The sequence below is a fragment of the Mytilus californianus genome, unplaced genomic scaffold (genome assembly GCF_021869535.1).
Source record: "Mytilus californianus isolate M0D057914Y unplaced genomic scaffold, xbMytCali1.0.p SCAF_8, whole genome shotgun sequence".
Lineage (NCBI taxonomy): Eukaryota > Metazoa > Mollusca > Bivalvia > Mytilida > Mytilidae > Mytilus > Mytilus californianus.
Genome location: NW_026262734.1, coordinates 20,422,128 through 20,443,486, shown reverse-complemented (window position 1 = coordinate 20,443,486; position 21,359 = coordinate 20,422,128). Strand labels below are relative to the sequence as shown.

The 21,359-nt window shown below is 32.4% G+C and overlaps 2 protein-coding genes across 2 annotated transcripts in view; both read left to right on the top strand.

Moving 5' to 3' along the window:
• The window catches only part of LOC127710861 (lithostathine-1-alpha-like), a 420,068-nt gene that overhangs the window by 252,945 nt on the left and 145,764 nt on the right, over nt 1-21,359 (top strand). The gene's annotated exons all lie outside the window — the stretch shown is intronic.
• On the top strand, nt 2,133-8,957 carry LOC127710855 (zinc finger protein 562-like). Its single transcript, XM_052216809.1, has 3 exons — nt 2,133-2,218; nt 5,697-6,888; nt 7,979-8,957. Exons 2-3 carry the CDS (start codon nt 5,704-5,706, stop codon nt 8,765-8,767), a joined length of 1,974 nt encoding a protein of 657 aa, XP_052072769.1. The 5' UTR covers nt 2,133-2,218; nt 5,697-5,703; the 3' UTR covers nt 8,768-8,957.

Genomic DNA, 21,359 nt, shown 5'->3' with positions numbered 1-21,359 from the left:
TGTTGTATATATGTCTGGTATGTGGTATAAAAAGAGCAATTTGAATATTCAGTGCAAACGATGCGGAACTTGAAAAATATTCAAATACTGTACCGGAACGCCTATGTTATGGGCAGCAAATAAAACAATTACTAATAAAACCATACTTACTAATGAGGTATCAAAGAAAGATTGTAGGTTATGTATGCAAGCTTAATTATGTAAAGTAATTGGCCTGCTAATATAAAAACCATGCTGTCAATGTGTCAATTATTTTCTGCGTTTTGCAGTTAATAATTTTCATGCATTTTCACTGTGTTGTAGCAGTCTCAGATTTTCATCATCCTTAATTGGACATGTTTTTTTAAAGATTTTACGAGGCCAGAGTATGATTTCACAAACCCTGCTGGTACTCACAAAGAATCATATGAAATGGTCGTCCCCTTACTTTTGGAAATCCATGTCATGATATATGGTTAAAGGTGATATGGGATGTATACACCAATGCCGAGGCAGCAACCAAAGCGAAAACTATAGAAAATTAATAAGCAAGAAATAAATATGAAGAAATAAAAGATATAATTAAGATCATTTTTATTAGTATAAAATCCAAACAATCGGATTGCTACTAAATAACACAAATAAACAATACAAATGTGTAGCGTTTACATAAAACAAAATAAGTTTTTTGTATTTGTTTTTTCTTCTTACTTTTCTTAAATACAAGACGACATGCCTCTCTTCCGCCAAATTGCACCTATTTTATCAGTGTGTTCACCTACGTTTATATACGAACCAGACAAACGTTTCCATTCTGTATTTATTTTGTAGATGCATCCTTATTTACTTTATACATGTAGTTCCACCAATATACATCCTTATTTACTTTATACATGTAGTTCCACCAATATAATTTTGAATCCATATTGAATCATAGAAAAATGGGTTTGAACCCATCTCCAAACGATTCGTGATTCTGTAATGAGGAGTACCAAAATTGCATCTATGCTTAATTCCACATCCGTAAAAATCGAATAACTGATTTTTGTTTTATTTCTCCAAATATTTACTGGAACAATATGACTATAGTCAATGCTTACTATTCATTTTTTTAAGAAATGCATGGATGCCTGTACCATATTTTAATTGTTTATTTTTTTAAAGTTGACTTTTTGTGGACGTCGCATGGCGACATTTCCGTAGATTTTACTTTTTCCAGTGAATACATCATCTGATGACATGTAATGGTAATCACAAGAAAAGGATAGAGGGGATTTTTTTTTACTTATATTGTTAAATCGCTTTGAAAAGACTTTGAACACCTCAAATAAGTAAAACTAAATTAATATAAGTTTTTTTTGAAATATGAAAAAATATTTTCAAATCAAATATAAACACACAAATAAAAAAAGGGGGGATCCACTCCACAAAAGCCTGTGATGGTAATTACCGTTTCAGGGGCGGATCCAGCCATTTATAAAAGGTGGGTCCTAACCCAGGATAAAGGGGGGGGGGTCCAACTACATGTCCCCTTTCAAATGCATCGATCGTAAAAAAAAGGGGGGGGTCCCTCTGGATCCGCCACTGCGTTTTGTGAATATTTAAATATATTTAGCTATATGTTGAAAGACGTTTAAAATGTCAAATCATAAAAATACAAATTGTATAGTCTCTAAGAAAACTTGTAAGATTTTCCGCTGCTACAGATTTTTGCTAAATGGGTGCAATTTGGGTACTCGGTGCAATTTGTGTACCGTGCCATTAAACTGTGATATATTATATTTAGATAAGCCGGACAAGCATAAGGTCAAAAATAATATTCTGTCCGTAACAATTCTCACTATAGGATTTGGTAAAAATGACTGAATATAGTATATGTCAGTGGTGGATCTAGAAATTTAGAAATTTTCATATTTAAAGTGGGGGCCCACTGACTGCCTAAGAGGGGGCCCGCTCCAGTCATGCTTCAGTGATTCCCTATATAATCAACCAAATTTTTCCCAAAAAAAGGGGGGGGGCGGGCCCCCTGGGCCCCCCCTAAATCCGCCTCTGTATGTCTCTAGTAAAATATAGGCTCTTAATACCCTATGTTTTTTTTTTGAAATCCGGAATTTCATATCTTTAACGGTTATTTATCCAGTGATTATTTTTACTTTCACATCTTTATTTATTTTTTACACGATTCGAAGGTATACATTGGATGGTCAACACATCATATGAACTAAAGAACAGTCTAGAAGTACGTCATTCAGTTGATACATAATCTAATGAAGGTTTCGGTACCACATCCATGCCCATAGCATCATGTCATACATGCAGCCTGTCTTTGTCTAAATGTTTAAATGTGTTCACTGTTGTTGAGGTTCATCATGACAAAAATTGCTGTGATAACATCTCAAAAATTACAAAGAGTGCAGACAAACCTGTGAAGGTCCAAAGATTAACCCCAAAATACCCCAAACATGCAAAATACCAAAAAATATCCCAAACCACCAAATTATATCAATAAATATAAAAAAGAATATGTGGTATGATTGCCAATGAGACAACTCTCCAGCAGAGACCAAATGACACAGAAATTAACAACTATAGGTCACCGTACGGCCTTCAGCAATTAGCTAAGCCCATACCGCACAGTCAGCTATAAAAGGCCCCGAAATGACAATGTAAAACAATTCAAACGAGAAAACTAAAGGCCTAATTTATGTACAAAAAATGAACAAAAAACAAATATGTAACACATAAACAAACAACAACCACTGAATTACAGGCTCCTGACTTGGGACAGGCACAAACATACAGAATGTGGCGGGGTTAAACATGTTAGCGGGATCCCAACCCTCCCCCTAACCTGGGACAGATGTGTAACAGTACAACATAAGAACGAACTATAAAAATCATTTGAAAGAGGCTTAACTCATCAGATGGATAAAAATACAAATACAAGTGGATGTGGCCGGGTACTTGTACATCCAAACAACAAAAAGACACTAAGTACAGATCTGAGAGTACTCGCAGTTACTGACAGCTAGTTCAAAGCCACTAACAACTAATAAAAAAAATCATGCATCTAAGACTAAATTATCAATCCGTACACATTCAACATCCAATGGATTTAGTGTAAAGACGTCATAAACAGTCGGAGAAAAACATGACCTTGTGCAATGCCAAGATACAGGTATCGACAGATTGTAGATCCATGAATTTGTATATGTATATAACAATAATATTTAGTTTGCTTTTAATTTATTGATAACAAAATCAATATTAGTACCAATAAAAACAATATTTAATGATCTAATTATGTACAGTGTTGAATTGGTAACCTTTTAGAATAAGTTTATTTAAAGGATCGATAAGTTTACCAGGATCGTTTCTAAATTCACAGGCATGGTAAACAATATTGCTGTAAAAATGAGGATGTGCAATCCCGTTTGAAATAAGTTTTCTACAGGTACAACCAAACTTCAAAACCAAATCTTTATATCTGTGGAAGAATTTAGTAAAGGTTTTAAGTAATTTGTGGTAACGAAATCCCTGGCTTAATAATTTACCAGTAATACAATCATTACGTTCCTTAAAATCAAAATTCAAATAATAATTACATCTTGAAAGGCTATTTAAATTTTTGCTTTGACGCCTTCCACCTTCCCAGGATGTTGGAAGGTCGAAGCCATTTTGTTTAAAGCTCGACTTTGAGAGGAAATTTTGCTCTCAACTTTGAGACCAATTTTCACGATGTTGCCATGAAATATTCACTGACGGCTAGAAAATTTTATCATTGATAACACTTCTTACCTTTTTAGAGCTTGTTGGTGTAAATTGTTTCCAGAAATTTCCAAAGGTAATGATAAAATGAATGACGATTACATCCGAGATGATAATGACCTACTTCTTTTTTCAAATGGTCACCCAGATTTCCAAGATCCGTAACCTTGATTAGCATGGTTAGGAGATTATCAATGAATTTACAAACAAATAAATTTACAAACCAAACTGTAAAATTTGAGAACAAAATTAAATGTCAAATTAACCCCTGCTTTGAACTGGATAGAGGTGAACAATTTAAAACAGATATGGATGGTGATGGTAGCAAACCACAGACTCTGACAGAAATAGGCTTTATTGCTTGCTGTTCGGTGTGAGCCAAGGATCCGTGTTGAAGGCCGTACTTTGACCTATAATTGTTTACTTTTTACACATTGTGACTTGGATGGATAGTTGTCTCATTGGCACTCATACCACATCTTCTTATTTGTACTTGTTGTAAATAGGAGAAACGAATCATGGTCTTCTTTGACTATTAAAGAGAAGCCAAGAGTGATATTAGATCGGTTACAAATTGATTATTTTTTAATGAAATTACTTTAATAATGTATCAGTCTATACACTATTCCTAAAAATGAAATGGAAGAATGAAATAATTTCCATCACAACACACAGGGTTTTGTCTTGCTGAAAGTTCCTCTACCCATGGTTAAAAGAGTTATAATAATGGGCACAAAGGCCTTAAATCATTTTGTAAATTGGCCATAAAAATCAAACTTTGTAACACCATATGTAAAAACCTATTTTTTTGATCTTTAATATTCAAATTAGATAAACTAGACACATTTGTTGTATGTGGTTTGTTTTAACCATGTTGACAGCTTCAAAAGTGTGACATTTTCAAGTTTTAGGCCAACTTTACCATTTTTATGCATTTTTATGGTCTATTTCCTTTTGAAAAACATTATGGCCACACCCTTAGACCTAAATAAACTTGTTATAAAAAGATATCCTGATCAGAAACATATTGTAACAAATTAATTATGGTGGTCTAATGTTGTTTGAAGCGAAACCTATTGAAATTTAGGCAAAAAATCGGTCAAAATTATAATTTCCCGTAAGCATGATAAAAGTGCACAATTATGAGGTCATAAATACATCACAAATTGACAATTGTTGTAATGTGGAAGAGCTTGAATTGTTGAATTTGTATTTGTCAGATAAAAAGGAATTATTTGAATCTGGAATAATTTTGAATTCTGGAAATATATATATATACATTTATGTAAAAAAAAAACCAACTAAGTAGATGGCTAAGGTTCATGTTACTTTCGCTGATATTTCAGTCAGTCAGGGGTACTACTTGTATAAGTAATTTTTATTTACTTGAAGAAGTAAAAAAAATATACTTATATAAGTTAATTATAATGTTTGAATAATCTTCACTTATATAAGTAAAAAAATCTGAATGTCTAAGGGACACAACTTAGCCAATTTTTTTTTACCTATACGAGTTAATAAAATACACTTGTATAAGTATCCTACAAATTTACTTATATAAGTATATTAATATTAATTCTTCAAGTAAATAAAAATTACTTGTACAAGTAGTACCCCTGACTGTCAGTATAAACTAACAAAACCCCTTTGCCATGTTTGCTATGCAGGCATGGCTAACCCTCCTTAATTGGGTTAGTTTTAATAATACATAAGGACCCTTTGTGAACATACTCCTTTCCATGCATGGATGGAGATCCCAAGTCTTGTGTTCTATCATCCCACATATTAAACCATATTAACTCAAAGCCTCATTAGGAACATGTGCTTCATATTAGCCAACAACACTGTAGTCTGTACATAACCCTCCTCTATTTAATTTGATCTGCTATTTTCTTTCGAATAAAATTTTGAATTGAAAAATATTTACTCAATTGGATTTTTGTTTTCAGGCAAAAAATGGCAGACATTTTCCTAAAAGAGGACAGATATGGAGAAAAGTTATTAAACACTTTGGATACTTTAAGAAAAGAAAGAAAATGGATTGATTTTTATATTGAAACTAAAACTGGTCTAGTACCTGTTCATCGTATTGTGTTGGCAGCTTCTGAGATCTGCCATCTTCAGTCACAAGTCTACCTTTGTCAGGATGTTAATACTCTGGATCTGACAGACTTCAATAAGAATATAGTGGAAATATTCATTTCATATCTTTATACAGGAGAAATAAAACTGGTCGGAGAATCCAATATTAGAGATTTTATCAATCTTTGTAAAAAATTAGATTTCAAAACTGTATTGTTACATGAAAAGTTTCATCACTATAACCGTATCAAATCTAAACTTGATGGGAGTAAATCAGAACTTTTAAATCAGTGCACTTCAGAAACATGTACGTTAAGAGCTAAAAGTAAAGATAAGGAAAAAGTTACTCGTCCACCAAAAGTTACCTCACAATTAGACGAAAACTTTACTTGTCTATCAGAAGAATCTATAAATGCATTAAATCCACACACAGTGTTCATGACCACAACTGTAAATGGTCAGATATTTGTAAAAACAGATTCAAATATATCATGTATATCCACAAATCATTCTGACATAAATGTTAGCTCAAAAAGTGTAAGTGAAGAGACATTTGATCATTTTAAATCACATGAATCCACACAAAAGGCAGATTTTTCTGAAGATCTAGAAATAAAACAAGAGCCAAAGACTTATGATGGACCAGATATTGAAATGTCAGAATCCACACAAAATGAAGATTTGCCTATATTTTATGAAATAAAAATAGAACCAAATGGTGAGGAAGAAAGTGATATTGAAATGCCTGAATTTGCAAATATACAAAATACACATTTTTCAAGAGAAAATAAGGTTCAAAATTCTCAAAAATCATTGCTAAGTAACAAGAAATCAACATTAAAACAGGAAGAACAAACTAACAGGACAAAAACATCACCAGATACTAGAAAATTCATGTCAAAAGATGTTGAAATGGACCATGAAGAAACTAGTGTAGATTTTAAAATAAAAGGGACAGAGCTTGGTGAAGCCTGTGGAAACTGTGATAACCAACAGATGGAAATGGGTGGAAATCAAGATGATATGGCTATAAAAAAGGAGCAAGAAAATTTGGATTCTGTAAGTCTTTGTTAAAATCAAAAACGCAACAAATTTTATAAATGCACATGTACTGTAATGTATCTATATAGGTCTATGTTAAGTTATTATCACACAGTCACACACAACAGTGTTTTAAAGGTACGGTACTTTTCAATTTATAGGGTTTTAACTGAATAGTATTATTTTTAGAATACTGATTTGCTAGAATCCTGTATTACATAATGTATATGGCAATCTTTAGATCATTATAAAGAGTATGTAGAGTTGATGTTACTCAGTTATTAAAAAATATTATTAAAAACTATATGACTTTTAAAACCATAAATTACATACATGATATAAATTGCTTTTAATGAATAGAAGTCTTAAGAGTATGTACAGACATACATTTGACATAGTTGATCAATTCAGTATCTTAACATGCTTAAAGAACCAGACTTTTACTTATCCATTCCTCTAATTAAAATTAAAATACTTAATTTTCATGATTTAATAATTTAAAAAAAAAAACCCACCCGAACAATGCAAATTGTACATGTACTAATTTTGATGAGTATAGAAATAAGAAGATGTGGTATGATTGCCAATGAGACAACTCTCCACCAGAGACCAAATGACATAGAAGTTAACAACTACAGCATTGTACAGGTCACCGTATGGCCTTCAACAATGAGCAAAACTATTACCGCATAGACGGCTATAAAAGCCCTGAAATGACAAATATAAAACTGGTAATTCAGATTTCTTCAACATTTTAAATGTGAATAGTTTTTTCAAAACCATAATTTGTTATTATGGTATTTGTATGAAATTTTTTTTTATTTACATGTACAAAAATGTAGAACTATGCCAAAAATTTGTATTTTTGAACAAAAATTGTTTGAAGGGAAGTCACTCTTGTTTTTTTACATCAATATAAATGTATGTTAGTATTTAGTGAAATATTGTTCCGACTTTCCTTTGTAGCTCTGAGATGACTTAAGAAGCCATTTCTGTGAATTGGTTTAAAACATTTTAAAAATCTATCAATCTGCCTCATTGGGCATGTAATCATGGGAGGTAATTTGATGGCACATTGTAAAACAAATACTTTTTTTCTGATTTTCAGAATATAATAAGGACATTAGTAAAGACTACACAATCCAGACTGAGGAAAGATAACATACGTCCACGTTATTTATGTCATCACTGTAACTATATCACACATGATAAAAGTGATTACAGTAAACATACCTCTCAACATACAGATAAGACCTATATGTATATAGTACCGAGAAAAAGTACAGATTTGAAAAAAGCACCAGGTATTAAGCGACCAACAATAAATCAATCAATAAAAAAATCTCCCACAAAAGTAGAAAGTCTTGCGAAGAACTCATCTGATCAGGTTTTTAGTTTTCTGAAAACCTTACCCATGTTACCTGCAAATCAGCCAAGCTGGCAAATTTCTTGTGAGGAGTGTGGTAAGACTTTCCGTAGTAAGTTTGGACATACCTTGCATATCAAGAACAAACACAATATGGACTATAAACATCTTTGTAGTGTGTGTGGCAAAGGATTTAATCAGGCCATTCAATACAGGCATCATTGTAGACGTCACCAACATCAGATCAAAGTTGATACATGTCCACTTTGCAAGACTGAATTTATCGGCTTAGGTTCCTTAAAGCGACACCTAGAGACTTGCAATAAGTCAAGTTCCTATCCACATCTTTGTGATATTTGTGGTTCAGGCTTCAGTACAAAAGGGAAACTGCAGGAACATTACAAAGGAAAACATGAAGAACCAAGATATTCTTGTTGGATATGTTATAAAAGATTTAACTGGAGATCAAGCTTGAAGGCACATTTTAGATGCAAACATAAAGGCTTTGATTTACATACAGAACCAGCATAATTTGAATGACTTGATAAATGATGGTTTTTGTTTCACAAAAGTTGACAGTTTTTTTGTCTTTTGTTATGGTTTTGTGGACTTAGTGCTGAAATGATCAGTATAAAAGCCTATCCAACTGTTTTTTTGTCTTTTGTTATGGTTTTGTGGACTTAGTGCTGAAATGATCAGTATAAAAGCCTATCCAACTGTTTTATTTTAGTTTGTAATTATGATGTGTTGTACATTTTTGTTGTAACACCACTGCTCCAGGGTAGGGGAGGATTGAGCACTCACAAAATGTTAACCTGTCACATTATGTGCCTGTTTCAAATCCGAGTATCCTGTAGTCCTGTAGTTATCATTAGTTAGTTTCTGTCTGCCTTAATCATGTGAATTGTGGGTTTTTTTTCAGGCTATTGGTTCTCATCTTTGAATTGTTTCACATTTTAACTTTTATAACTTACTTTAGGTTTTATTAGCTTTGCAAATGGTTGAAGGCTGTACAGTATCCTATAGTACATTGTTGACATGCTAGTCCTTTTGTATAGTTTTATAGATGAATGAGTAGATTATCAATAACACTTGCACTGTATAAGAAAGATTCTGTCAAAAAGCATCATTGAAAGTCAGTCAGGGGAGTAAAGGTGACAATATTCCTATCCATTTTTAGCTCACCTGGCCTAAAAGGCCACGTGAGCTTTTGCTATCAGTTAACATCCTTCATCGTACATTAAAGAAAAATTTTCCTCTGAAACAAGTGGGCCAAATGTTGCAAACTTTAACCATGTGTTAACTGAATGTAACTATGGGTATCTGGTTTAAAAATTGTATCTAGGGTTTTGATCCATTGAATACACGTAGCCACTGTTGTTTAAAATAGAACATAGGGATAAATGCAGTATATGACGTGAATCTCGAAAACTAAAGCAAGTATAGCAAAATTGGCAGGGTAAAACTGATCAACAGGTCAAGGTCATCACAAGCAGAATTTTCAGAAAAAGCAGAAAGTTTCACTATTTTTGGTTATTATCTTTAAGGTATATGAGAGAGAGAAATTTTACCAGTAAAATGACCAGTACATTAAGATCTACAAATAAGTTAACATGGCAAAATTCTCAAATGACCCATTATAGAAGTTATTGCCTTTGAATAATGTTTTTTTACCGTTGTTGCATATTTTTTTAAGGAAACTATAGAGAATCTTGAGATAGAAAAAATGTTCAACAGAATATGATCTACAAATAAGTCAATATTGACAAAACGTCAATTGACCCTCTTAGGAGTTATTGCCGTTGGAGGCTTCATACCTCTTTTTACAGATGCCTTATTTTAGGAAGTTTCTGTCTGTCATATGTCCATTCTTCTTGACCTGGGTTTCATGGTTCAGCGACTGCTTGAAAAAAAAAATGTTTTTTTGTCATGTGGATTTCTCACTTAACAATATTTGGTATATAGGGGACTTGGAAGGTCTATATGGGTGCACCTGACTTTGACCTCAGATCAAGGTTAAAGTTGAGTGAATAGGTCCGTTTCTCAGATACTGTAGCAGTAAGTCAACCATATTTGGTGTAGGGAATAATTGTAATGTGTAAATGTCATCTGACGTTGACCTCATTTTAACGGTTGATAGCTCAATGTTAAGTTTTTGTATTACGGTAGGGTTTATCTAACCTTGACCTCATCGTCATGGTTAATTGGTCAATATTAAGTTTTTATGGTTTGGTTTGTTTCTTATCTGTTAAATACTATAGGTAATAGTTCAACCATATTTGGTGTATGGAATGATTGTAAGGTGGAATAAAATAGAGAATGGAAATTGGAAATGTGTCAAAGATACAACAACCGACAAAAGAGCAGAAAACAGCCCAAGGCCACCAAAGGGTATTCAACACAGCGAAAAAATCCCACACCCAGAGGCGGGCTTCAGCTGGCCCCTGAACAAAATGTATACTAGTTCAGCGAAAATGGACGTCAGACTAAACTCCGAAACATATAAATGAACCAAAATTAAAAAAAAACATACAAGACTAACAAAGGCCAGAGGTTCCTGACTTGGTACAGGCGCAACAATGCGGCGGGGTTAAACATGTTTTGTGATATCTCAACCCTCCCTCTATACCTCTAGCCAATGTAGAATAAACAAAAAGTAAAACTCAGTTTAAAAGAAGTCAGATTCCGATGTTAGAATGGGTAACAGAAGAAACTAAGCAAAATGACAATGATCAACATAAATTTACAATGGACTACTAGCAGTCTGGCTTGCTTTATCTGACCGTGACCTTATTTCCAAGGATCATTGATAATGTTACATTTATGTTATATTTGTAGTCTGTAAAACTTTATCTTTAGGACTATCAACAAATAACCAATCTTAGTCAGTAAAGCAGGCGAGGTCCACCAGAAAGTACATTCTTTATTATCTTGAAATATAATAGATAGACAATTAAGTCTCATGGCCTGAATCGGCATCTAGCTCCCTACTTGATTAATTGCCCTATTTGTCGAGCCTGCGACATTTATGTCGCGAAAGCGAGACATAGCGGTCCTAGATTCCGTCGTCGGCGCAGGTGTCGGCGGCGTCAACATTTAGGTTCAGTCTATGGTTAAAGCTTTTTAGACATCAATAACTTTGTCAAACCTTCGTGGAATTTTATGAAATTTAGACAGAAGCTTGTTTATGACACAAATACAGTATCCAGAGCAAAATTTCGAAAATATTGATTTTCATTTTTCCTTATTTTACTGATAAATGGACTTAGTTTTTTTTACAGATAACATTCAGATTCAGTTTGAGGTTAAAGTTTTTCAAACATCAATAACTTTGTCAAACTTTCATGGAATAATATGAAATTTGGACAGAAGCTTGTTTGTGACCGAAATACAGAGTCCAGAGCAAAATTTTGAAAATATTTATTTTCATTTTTTCCGTAAATTACTGATAAATGGATATAATTTATTTTACAGTTAACAAGTTGATACAGTTTGGGGTTAAAGTTTGTTACACATCAAATACTTTGTGAAAACTTCATAGAATTTTATGAAGCTTTGGCAGAAGCTTTTTTATGATTTAGAGATCATGTCTGAAGCAAACGTTTGAAAATACATTTTCATTTTCAGTTTTTTCTGATAGATGGACTTATAGTTGTTAACGGTTAACATTTACAGACAGTCCGGGATTCAATTATTTTGACAAGATAATTTTGTAAACTTGGACAGAAGCTAATTTTCAAGACCACGAAATAGCATCTAAAGAAAAAGATCTCTATTTTTTTTTAATTCTTACTTTAACTGATAAATGGACTCACTTTTTAAGTCAACATTACACTTTTACACTGACAGCAGCAATCGTAGGCGAGACACAGGGTTCCGTGGAATCCCTTACGAACTATTTTACCATTTCCCCCGCCATATCTATTCAGAATATTTTACAAGGAGTTTTTGTATCATATTATTAGAGAAACAGCTTCAACCACTTGCCGCATACAGTAAATATCATCATATTTATCCGCTCATGCCAAGTCCTTTATATATATATATATATATATATATATGGATTTTAAAACTACAAAGATTCCTGAGTTGACAAATACAACAAAACAACGGGATTTCTGGTGTAATCTGTATTTATCAACCTGAAATTTCAATAAAAAGCATCTTTAACATTGCATCTCCTAAATCGAATTCTCACATTGTGAGAATGCTAGTTTATTCTACGGAAGCATATTAGCACCACACAACTTTTTTTTTTAATATTTCTTCCAATGTTTGCGTTATAACGGAAACCTTTGCGATATAACGCAATCCTTTGCGAAAAAACGCAAACATTTGCGTTATAACGCAAACATTTGCGAAATAACGCAAATATTTGCTTTATCTTATTTCTTATTTAAGATTCAAAGGAAGCAGCAGTTATAAATGGAGGAGGCTGCATATATTAAAATTTATCCCCCTTTGTACTCATTGCAAAGTAAAATGCTTGAATATTTAGAACATATCATTGACTAATAATGAGTAGGATAATAGATATAAGAAGATGTGGCATGAATGTCAATGAGACAACTCTCCGTCCAAGTAACAATTTCTAGAAGTAAACCATTATAGGTCAAAGTACGGTCTTAAACACGGAGCCTTGGCCCATACCTAACAGCAAGCTATAAAGGGTCCCAAAAATTATGTACATTATAATAAAATTGAGAATGGAAATGGGGAATGTGTCAAAGAGACAACAACCCGACCATAGAACAGACAACAGCAGGTCACCAACAGGTCTTCAATGCAGCGAGAAATTCCCGCACCCGGAGGCTTCCTTCAGCTGGCCCCTAAACAAATATATATACTAGTTCAGTGATAATGAACGCCATACTAAACTCCAAATTGTACACAAGAAACTAAAATTAAATATAATACAAGACTAACAAAGGCTAGAGGCTCCTGACTCGGGACAGGCGCAAAAATGCGGCGGGGTTAAACATGTTTATGAGATCTCAACCCCCCCCCCCCCTATACCTCTAGCCAATGTAGAAAAGTAAACGCATAACAATACGCACATTAAAATTATGTACATATATTTTACAAAGAAAATTGAGTAAATTGAAGTTATATCGAAGAATATAAAAAATCAACTCTGCTAATACAGCTACAGCCAAATATAAATATACTTCCAAAGTAAGCTCTCGTTTGAGGATTGTGTAAGGTTGGTTAGATCCAAACAAGCTACCTTTTTGCAATAAAATGAAGATGTTTTATTATTAAAATTATGTTCTATCCATTCAAATTTCTACCCAAGCATCTTAAAAGTTACTTCACTAGATTGAAATGAAAATTCTATGACTTTCTATCAAAGAATCTTTATCATATTCTAACATTTAAAAAAACGATTTCTTGCATCAAAATTTTAAAAAAAAATGTTTCTTTATTAATAATTCATTTTAAAGCAGAAAGATCATTTTGTCTATTTGACTTGCAAGTTTCACAATTGTATGACATTATTTTTGCTCTTTCAATTAAAATATGCCTATACCATATCTATTTTCTTGTTAAATTATATACTTTTCTGATTCAAAAATCATTCTTAATTTATGTATAATGGCACTTCAAGTATTCCCTTATTCCTATGCATATTTATTATAATGATTTGGCCTTGTATTTATGGTTCTTTTCTTATCTAAAATCACAACCGGAATTAATGACAGACGGACATATATACAAAACTTACTGAATAATTGAAATCAAGATGTTTGCGTTATAACGCAAAGGTTTGCGTTATTTCGCAAATGTTTGCGTTATAACGCAAAAGGTTTGCGTTATAACGCAAACATAGGAAGAAATATCAAAAAAAGGTTGTGTGGCGCTAATACGCTTCCGTATTATTCCGTAGTGGATATGCTTAACATTTAAAATACATGACTTTTTGATGAATTTGTTATTTCAAAGGAAGAAAAACAAATCATTATTCACTTGCGTTTACACGTAAGTGGATAGTGTGGTCCGGCTTTAGCCAATAAATCAATCAAATGCACTTATTTAGACCAGAGACAAATAATTGTATTATATGTCTCTGTTTAGACATACTATGTCGTAATTGCGACATAAATTATTTTTTTCGAATGACCCTTATCGGCTTCCGTACTTATTTAACAGCCGGTCATAATATATATCAGTCGAAATCATTTCATCGGTTTTGCACGGTCGTCAAAATGTTGTTCGGACGTTGCAATTTCTGGTAAATAAATGAATGGGAATATCACGGGCTTATTTTCAAGATGTCACCAATTTTAGAAATAATGCATTAATATATGAAAACATGGGGAAATAGAGAATATTCACACTTCGTTCATGATTTCACATACAAATGCAGTCTTTTTCAGAAATTCAAGTAGAAATGATAGAAATCCGATGCATTTCTTATTGATTCAATTGTTAATCACTTCAAACCAAATAAATTCTTTATTTAAAATATTATAATAGATATAAGAAGATGTGGTATGAGTGCCAATGAGACAACTCTCCATCCAAGTCAAAATTTATAAAAGTAAACCATTATAGGTCACAGTACGGTCTTCAATACGGAGCCTTGGCTCACACCGAACAGTAAGCTATAAAGGGCACCAAAAATAGTGTAAAACCATTCAAACGGGAAAACCAACGGTCTAATCTATATAAAAAACGAGAAACGAGAAACACTTATGAACCACATCAACAAACGACAACTACTGAACATCAGATTCCTGACTTAGGACAGGTGCAAACAAATGCAGCGGGTTTAAACGTTTTAATGGTACCAAACCTTCACCCTTTTTCTGAAACAATAGTGTAACATCACAACATAGAAAGACACACAATAAAATATCAACTCAAAATAGCTTAACTCAATCAAAGGACATATTAACCCCAGTGAACATACACTGAACAAATAAATTTGACCTATGATACAATGTAAATACAAAATAAATAACCTAAGGGAAGAATAATAAAAGTAACATGTTATATAGGTATGAAATGTTAAACAATTTAAGAAAAACAATATGCTCGAACAAAAATATCAGTCATTTGCAATAACTTTAGACACAGGTAAATGAAAATAATTTTGTAGTTAGGTATACGTGTACAGTTCCAATAGAGAAAGGAAATATTTTTACAAAATAAATAATTCAGATGTTCATAGTACGAAGTGAAAATTTATAGTAATACCAAACACTTATCAAAGCTGGTATATAGACCAGATATAACCCTGAATAACATTAAATAACAAAAAAGCATTACAATTAGTATCAACAGGTCAAATAAACAAGAAAGTACGATTTGAGAGTACTCGCAGTTACTGACAGCTAGTATAACTTTATTAAGCACAAATTACACCGACAAGAGAGTCAAAGGCATAAACTTATTGTTAATTTTTTCAGGGGGACTCTTATCTATAAAATTGAGTTTATCCAAAGGAGAAATATTTTTTCTGGCTCTAGCAATTGCATTATAGTATGATCTGTACACATCCATATACCAAATTTCACAATTATATGGAAGAATAGGACGAACTATAGAATCAATATAATGAACAGATAAATTTGCTGGCAATTGGTTCAGACCACTTGTATAGCTTTTGATAGAGTACATAACTTTAAGAGCTTTTTTCGAAAGTGCTTCAGCAGATGACAACAAGTTTCCATTTTGTGAGAGCAATTTGCCTAAGAACTTATATACATTTACTGACTTTCGAACAGTGTGCTTGTAATTAAATATTGTATTTAGCGTCTTTTTATGACCATAGTTTTAGTCTTTTTATAATTATCAGTGAGTTGCCATTTAATATAGAAGAGTATAACGGTTTCACGTAAATGTGTTCTCTCTGCCCTCTCTTTTAAAGTCCAGGAATGAAGACAAAGATAATTTTGCAGACGGTTTAATAAGTGACGCACATTTCAGCTGTATAAAATATGAAAAAAACACTTAAAGTTTATCAACCTAATTGAAATATCGATCAATTGTGACATATGAATATAACGAAATCAGAGATATATATTTTAATTAGATTGACACTTTATAAATTTTATGCGTCCGACTCCGCAGCGCCTTCATCTACAATGACTACAATAACTCATATGAACAATTACTTGAACAATCTTAACTACCAACACTCAAAATCAGACGCATGAGAACCATGCATGGCATTAGAAACCTACAAAATTTTGACAAAATCCAGTCCAGAGTTCTTACACAATATATATTAAATTTTAAAGATAACTCGTATAATTTTAGATATAAACTCACAGTTGATTTACCACAACCTAGAACTACAAGGTATGGCAAAAGGAGTTTTAGCTTTGAGGCAGCAAAGTTGTGGAACTCCCTGCCTAACCATGCAAGGAGCCTCTCAACTTTGGAACAGTTCAAATATTTTATTTCAGCATGGTGTTCTTCAGAAAACTGCTTCTGTAGCTCATGTAGACAATAACTTTGCTGTCTCACAGCTGGAATTTTCTGGCCCTGTGTTCTGTTTTTTGTTTATTGTTTGCTTTTGTTTTATTTATTTGCTTAGCTTTTGTCTTTATGACAGTTAAAGCAAAATTTGCTTTTCTTTTCTTTTTAGATTGCTTGCTTTGATTTATGCATGTTTGCTTAGCTATTAATTTATATTATGCATGTGTTTTTATTTGTATGTGTAGTTTGTGAAATGTGCTTATAATTTGTTATTTGTTTCTAAATATCAAGTCGGTTAAGAGCTCTACAGAGCTCATGTTTACCTTGTTGAATTGTACATATCATGCCCGACTATAAATAAAATTTACTTACTTACTTACTTACTTTTAGATTTACCTCCAAGAACGTTCAAAGCCAAATGTTTTGAAAACCAAGGATGTATAAGTACTGAAACACGCATTATAACCAAAAGGACCTAAAAGTAATAGGCAAATGTATTTCCTTAATAACTTCTAAATTAATAAACGGACAAATTAAGAAGGATATGTTATGAATAATGTCAATACCGAAGCACTGACAACTGCATGAGCTGATGACACCCTCGGGTACCAGAAGTCCGTCAGCAGCAGTATCGAACCAGTGCTAAAAAAAGAAGAAAATAACACTTTATAAATGGTGCGTCCGAACTTTTCTGGATTTACCTTCATCAAGAACGATCAATGCCAAATATGTTGATAGCTATAATGATGTATAAGTACCGAAACACGCAAATAGCTATACATCCAAAAGGACATACAAATCATAGCCATATCCATGGATCTAGGGTCAACTTTGCCTGAGGGATTTTCTTTATAATTTTTAATTTTCTAAACGAACAAATTAAGGATATGTTATGAATCATGTCAATAACAAAGCTCTGACTACAGGGCTGATGATACACTCGGGGACTAGTAGTATCGACCCAGTGCTGTTAAAAAAAATGAATATGAATTTTATGCGTGCGAAGCCTTTTTATTTATTTACCTTCAGGAACCCTCGGAGGCAAATATGTTGTTCTCAAGGATGACTTTTTTTGTATTAGGATCGAAACACGCGAAAAGATATATGACAAAAAAAGGAAGTTTGCCTCAGGGAGTTAGAACTTTAGTTTCTTAATCATTTCTAAATTTATAAACGGACAACTCAAGAAGGACATGTTATTTATCATGTCAATATCGGAGCACTGACAACTGAGAGCAGGTATAGAATATAGAACGGAGCAATAACTGCTAACACTTCCGGTACATCTGAGTTCACTCTGTTTTTTCGTTGTCGGGTGCGTTTTGATCAAATATTTTTTATTATTTATAGTGGAGTGGTGTTGTTTGTTTTTTCACCCTTTTACTTTTTACCAGTTCGTTGTCTGTCCTTTCCCGATTGATGATAATTGGTGGCCTCTTTCCTCCTTGATGTGTTCTTTTTGGTAAGGAGATTGGATGTTTTACTAAGGTATTTTCACTTAAAAGAAAACTTGGTTTTCATTTATATTAATTATGCATTTTCAATTCTTAATCGAAATTCATGAAAGCATCGATGCAAGGTTTACAGTTTGAATTAATTATATGATATTCCATATATTAATGCAAACGGTCTACGTGTACATTGTATTATATTATACATTCTATCATTATGAACCGTATTGTTTAGACAAATACCTGTCCACTATTGAATACCGTGTATTGAGCTCTAGTTTGTCTTTTTGTTTTTAAATACTATAGGTATCATTTGCGCCAATAAAACAATCATTTAACTGCGCCAATTTTATGAATTTATTTATTTTTACTTATATATATCAACTAAATGATTAACTTCCCTCCTCCTTTATCCGGCTTACTGTCTGGCGGAGTTAAAAGTAATTTTAATACAAAAATATGCTGAATTAAAACGTTCACTCATATATACAATGTATACAGTTAAAACTATAATACGTCTCTGTTCAACATTAAACCAAAGGCTGGTATTTGTAACTGAGAATAGACACATATTCCTTTTTGCTCACTTCTCCTCTCACTAATTTTTGGTACTTTTCTTGAGCAAAGTTTTCTTTTTCCGAGTCGTGTCGACTTCTCGTAGCTTCTGAGCCAGCACTTAATGTATGCCGTGGCCTGAACCTTTGTCAGAGTATCTAAAAACACAAACATTGACGGATGTGAATAATAAAATTGTTCGTTGTAATGAGAGTGGAATGATTCAGGTCCGTTATTTGTTCTTCTAGAATTTGAAGGGATTTCAGCCGATACATCTAATTTCTCCATTTTTCTTAACAAATGCCTGATCATGGAATTTGTGTTCTTCGACAACGATGACAGGTTTTCCTCTATCAGACTCTATTTTATTGAACGATATACCAGACATCTTTACATGTGAAAAAACTATTGTATTACTGAACAATTTATTTATTGGTGAGTTTTCTTAATTTTGATGAGTCTTCAGTTTAATCTAAAGTGGATAGATTAATTATTGTACATGTTACCTATATGATATACTAGGTAAAAATATACAGGTAAATGTGGCGTAATTTGATTCCATTTATTGGCACAATTAATACTATCAGAAAAATAGAGAGTGGCGCAATTGATATATGTCCAAACTGCATGAAACTGGCGCAAATTGATTCTACCCAAATTACTTAACGGGGCATTAGCTACGAACTAGTCAAAACATTAAAATTTGATTTGATTGTGTTTCAAATATTTATAAAAGCGGAATTCAGACATAAAATTTCGCTCTTAGCAGTCAGTTTGGTTCATTTTTTTAAAAATAAGATAAAACATCGCGCTTGTATTATTGGCTTGCAAGTCAATAGTTCAACCTAATTTAAATCCGTATTCACGCAAACTTTAATATTTGACCTTTTATGGAGATGGGTTGTGGAGACGTAAAGCATGTAGATTATTCATTAAAATGAAAAGAATGTCAACATTGAAATGTGGAACATGGGTACCAGGAAAAACCATTTCGTTGACTGATCCGGCCGACAAATATCATTCTCATATGTAGGTAAAACGGTGATTTACATATATTTTCAAACTGTAACTTCAAATCAAACAGACCTAGAAAAATCGTCATTACATGATTACATGTGCTTGTCTGTCTATTTATATCTATATTTATGTTTATATCGGATTAAATGACTGTCAGAAGTCTTCGGAAGTCATTGATGGATGAATAAGTAGATGTTGTCTAGTCTAAAATACGCACGAAATGCTAACTCATTTTAACGAGTCCATTCATCGCTCAAGGTTTCTTTTGGACTTTGTGTAATTTGAATATATGTTTTAGTATGTTATAAATCAAATAAGAGAAATTGTGTATATTAATCGTAATTCCTTACATGCTATGCACATAGAATACTTTTTCATACTATATTTACAAATAATAAATAAATAGATAAACAGTGTTAAACGGAATTCCCTGTCTTATGCAAATAACATATTTTAAATGTTTAATGCTGATTACCATACAAAGGTGGCGATATTAGACTATCAACCTCGACAGCAACATATTCTAAAACTGAAGTTAGTTTTCAGCGCAAATTTGCCAATCCTTATAAAAGGGAAACTCATAATTTCCACTGTATACATTGATAGTAACATACAGAATTTTTTAAACTTCTGCTTAACCGTGTAAATTTGGATTTTATAGTATTGTTTGTTGTCTAACTTTACTAATGACATTTATATTAAGTCGACTGGTCCTTTTGAGGTTTTGGTGTAATAATCTTCTTTCTGGGAGATTTAATATCGATCTCTATATTTCCTCCAGTTAATCGGATGCCTGATAAATAGAGAAAAAAAAAACACCTTTATTTATGTTACTGTTGGGTATATTTACGATCTACCTTAACACAAACATATTTGTTCGATATATATATATTACAGAAATGTGTTTACTACATATTTTTGTAATACTGTCCATTTTATTTACATAGTGAAGTTATATCTGCACACAGTTTCTCGAATACTTATAATATTGAACTATTTAACTCATATATGAAAACTCTAACCAATGCTTGTTCCTAATGGATGTAATTTTACAAGAAAGATATAGTTGTAAAGAAATATTGTATCAACATAAATCGTTATAAATAACTCTTTTAAATTGTTTAACATTTTATCATGGCGGGACCTTTTATAGCTTATATATGGTATGCGATTTGCTCATTGTTGAAGGCCATACAGTGCCTATAGTTGGTAACATTATCGTCATTTGTTCTCTGGTGGAGAGTTTTCTTATTGGCAATCATACCACATCTTAATAATATATATTTATAAGATTTTGTACGAAAATATCCATGTAAGGTTTTACATTAACGTGTATGTACAAGTTTTGATGTATTGAATGCACATATGTAGCTGGAACTTTCTTCACGAAAGCTTCGAGCAAAACGTTGAACATTTTATATAAGTGTCCAAAAATAAAACAAAAAAACAATCAAGAACTGACAGTATATTCCAAAAGTACAAGTAAACTGTTAAGTACCATCTCCCCATGTTTTGTTTTAGCACACACTAAAATACATTCGAACTGTTATGTATTGTATATTTCTTTTCTCACAAGGAACTGTAAAATATACCATAGCATTTGAACAGAAAACAAACCCAAACTATTGAAAATTTTCTTCAAACAGTGATACGGCATTTTGTTCAAAGAATAG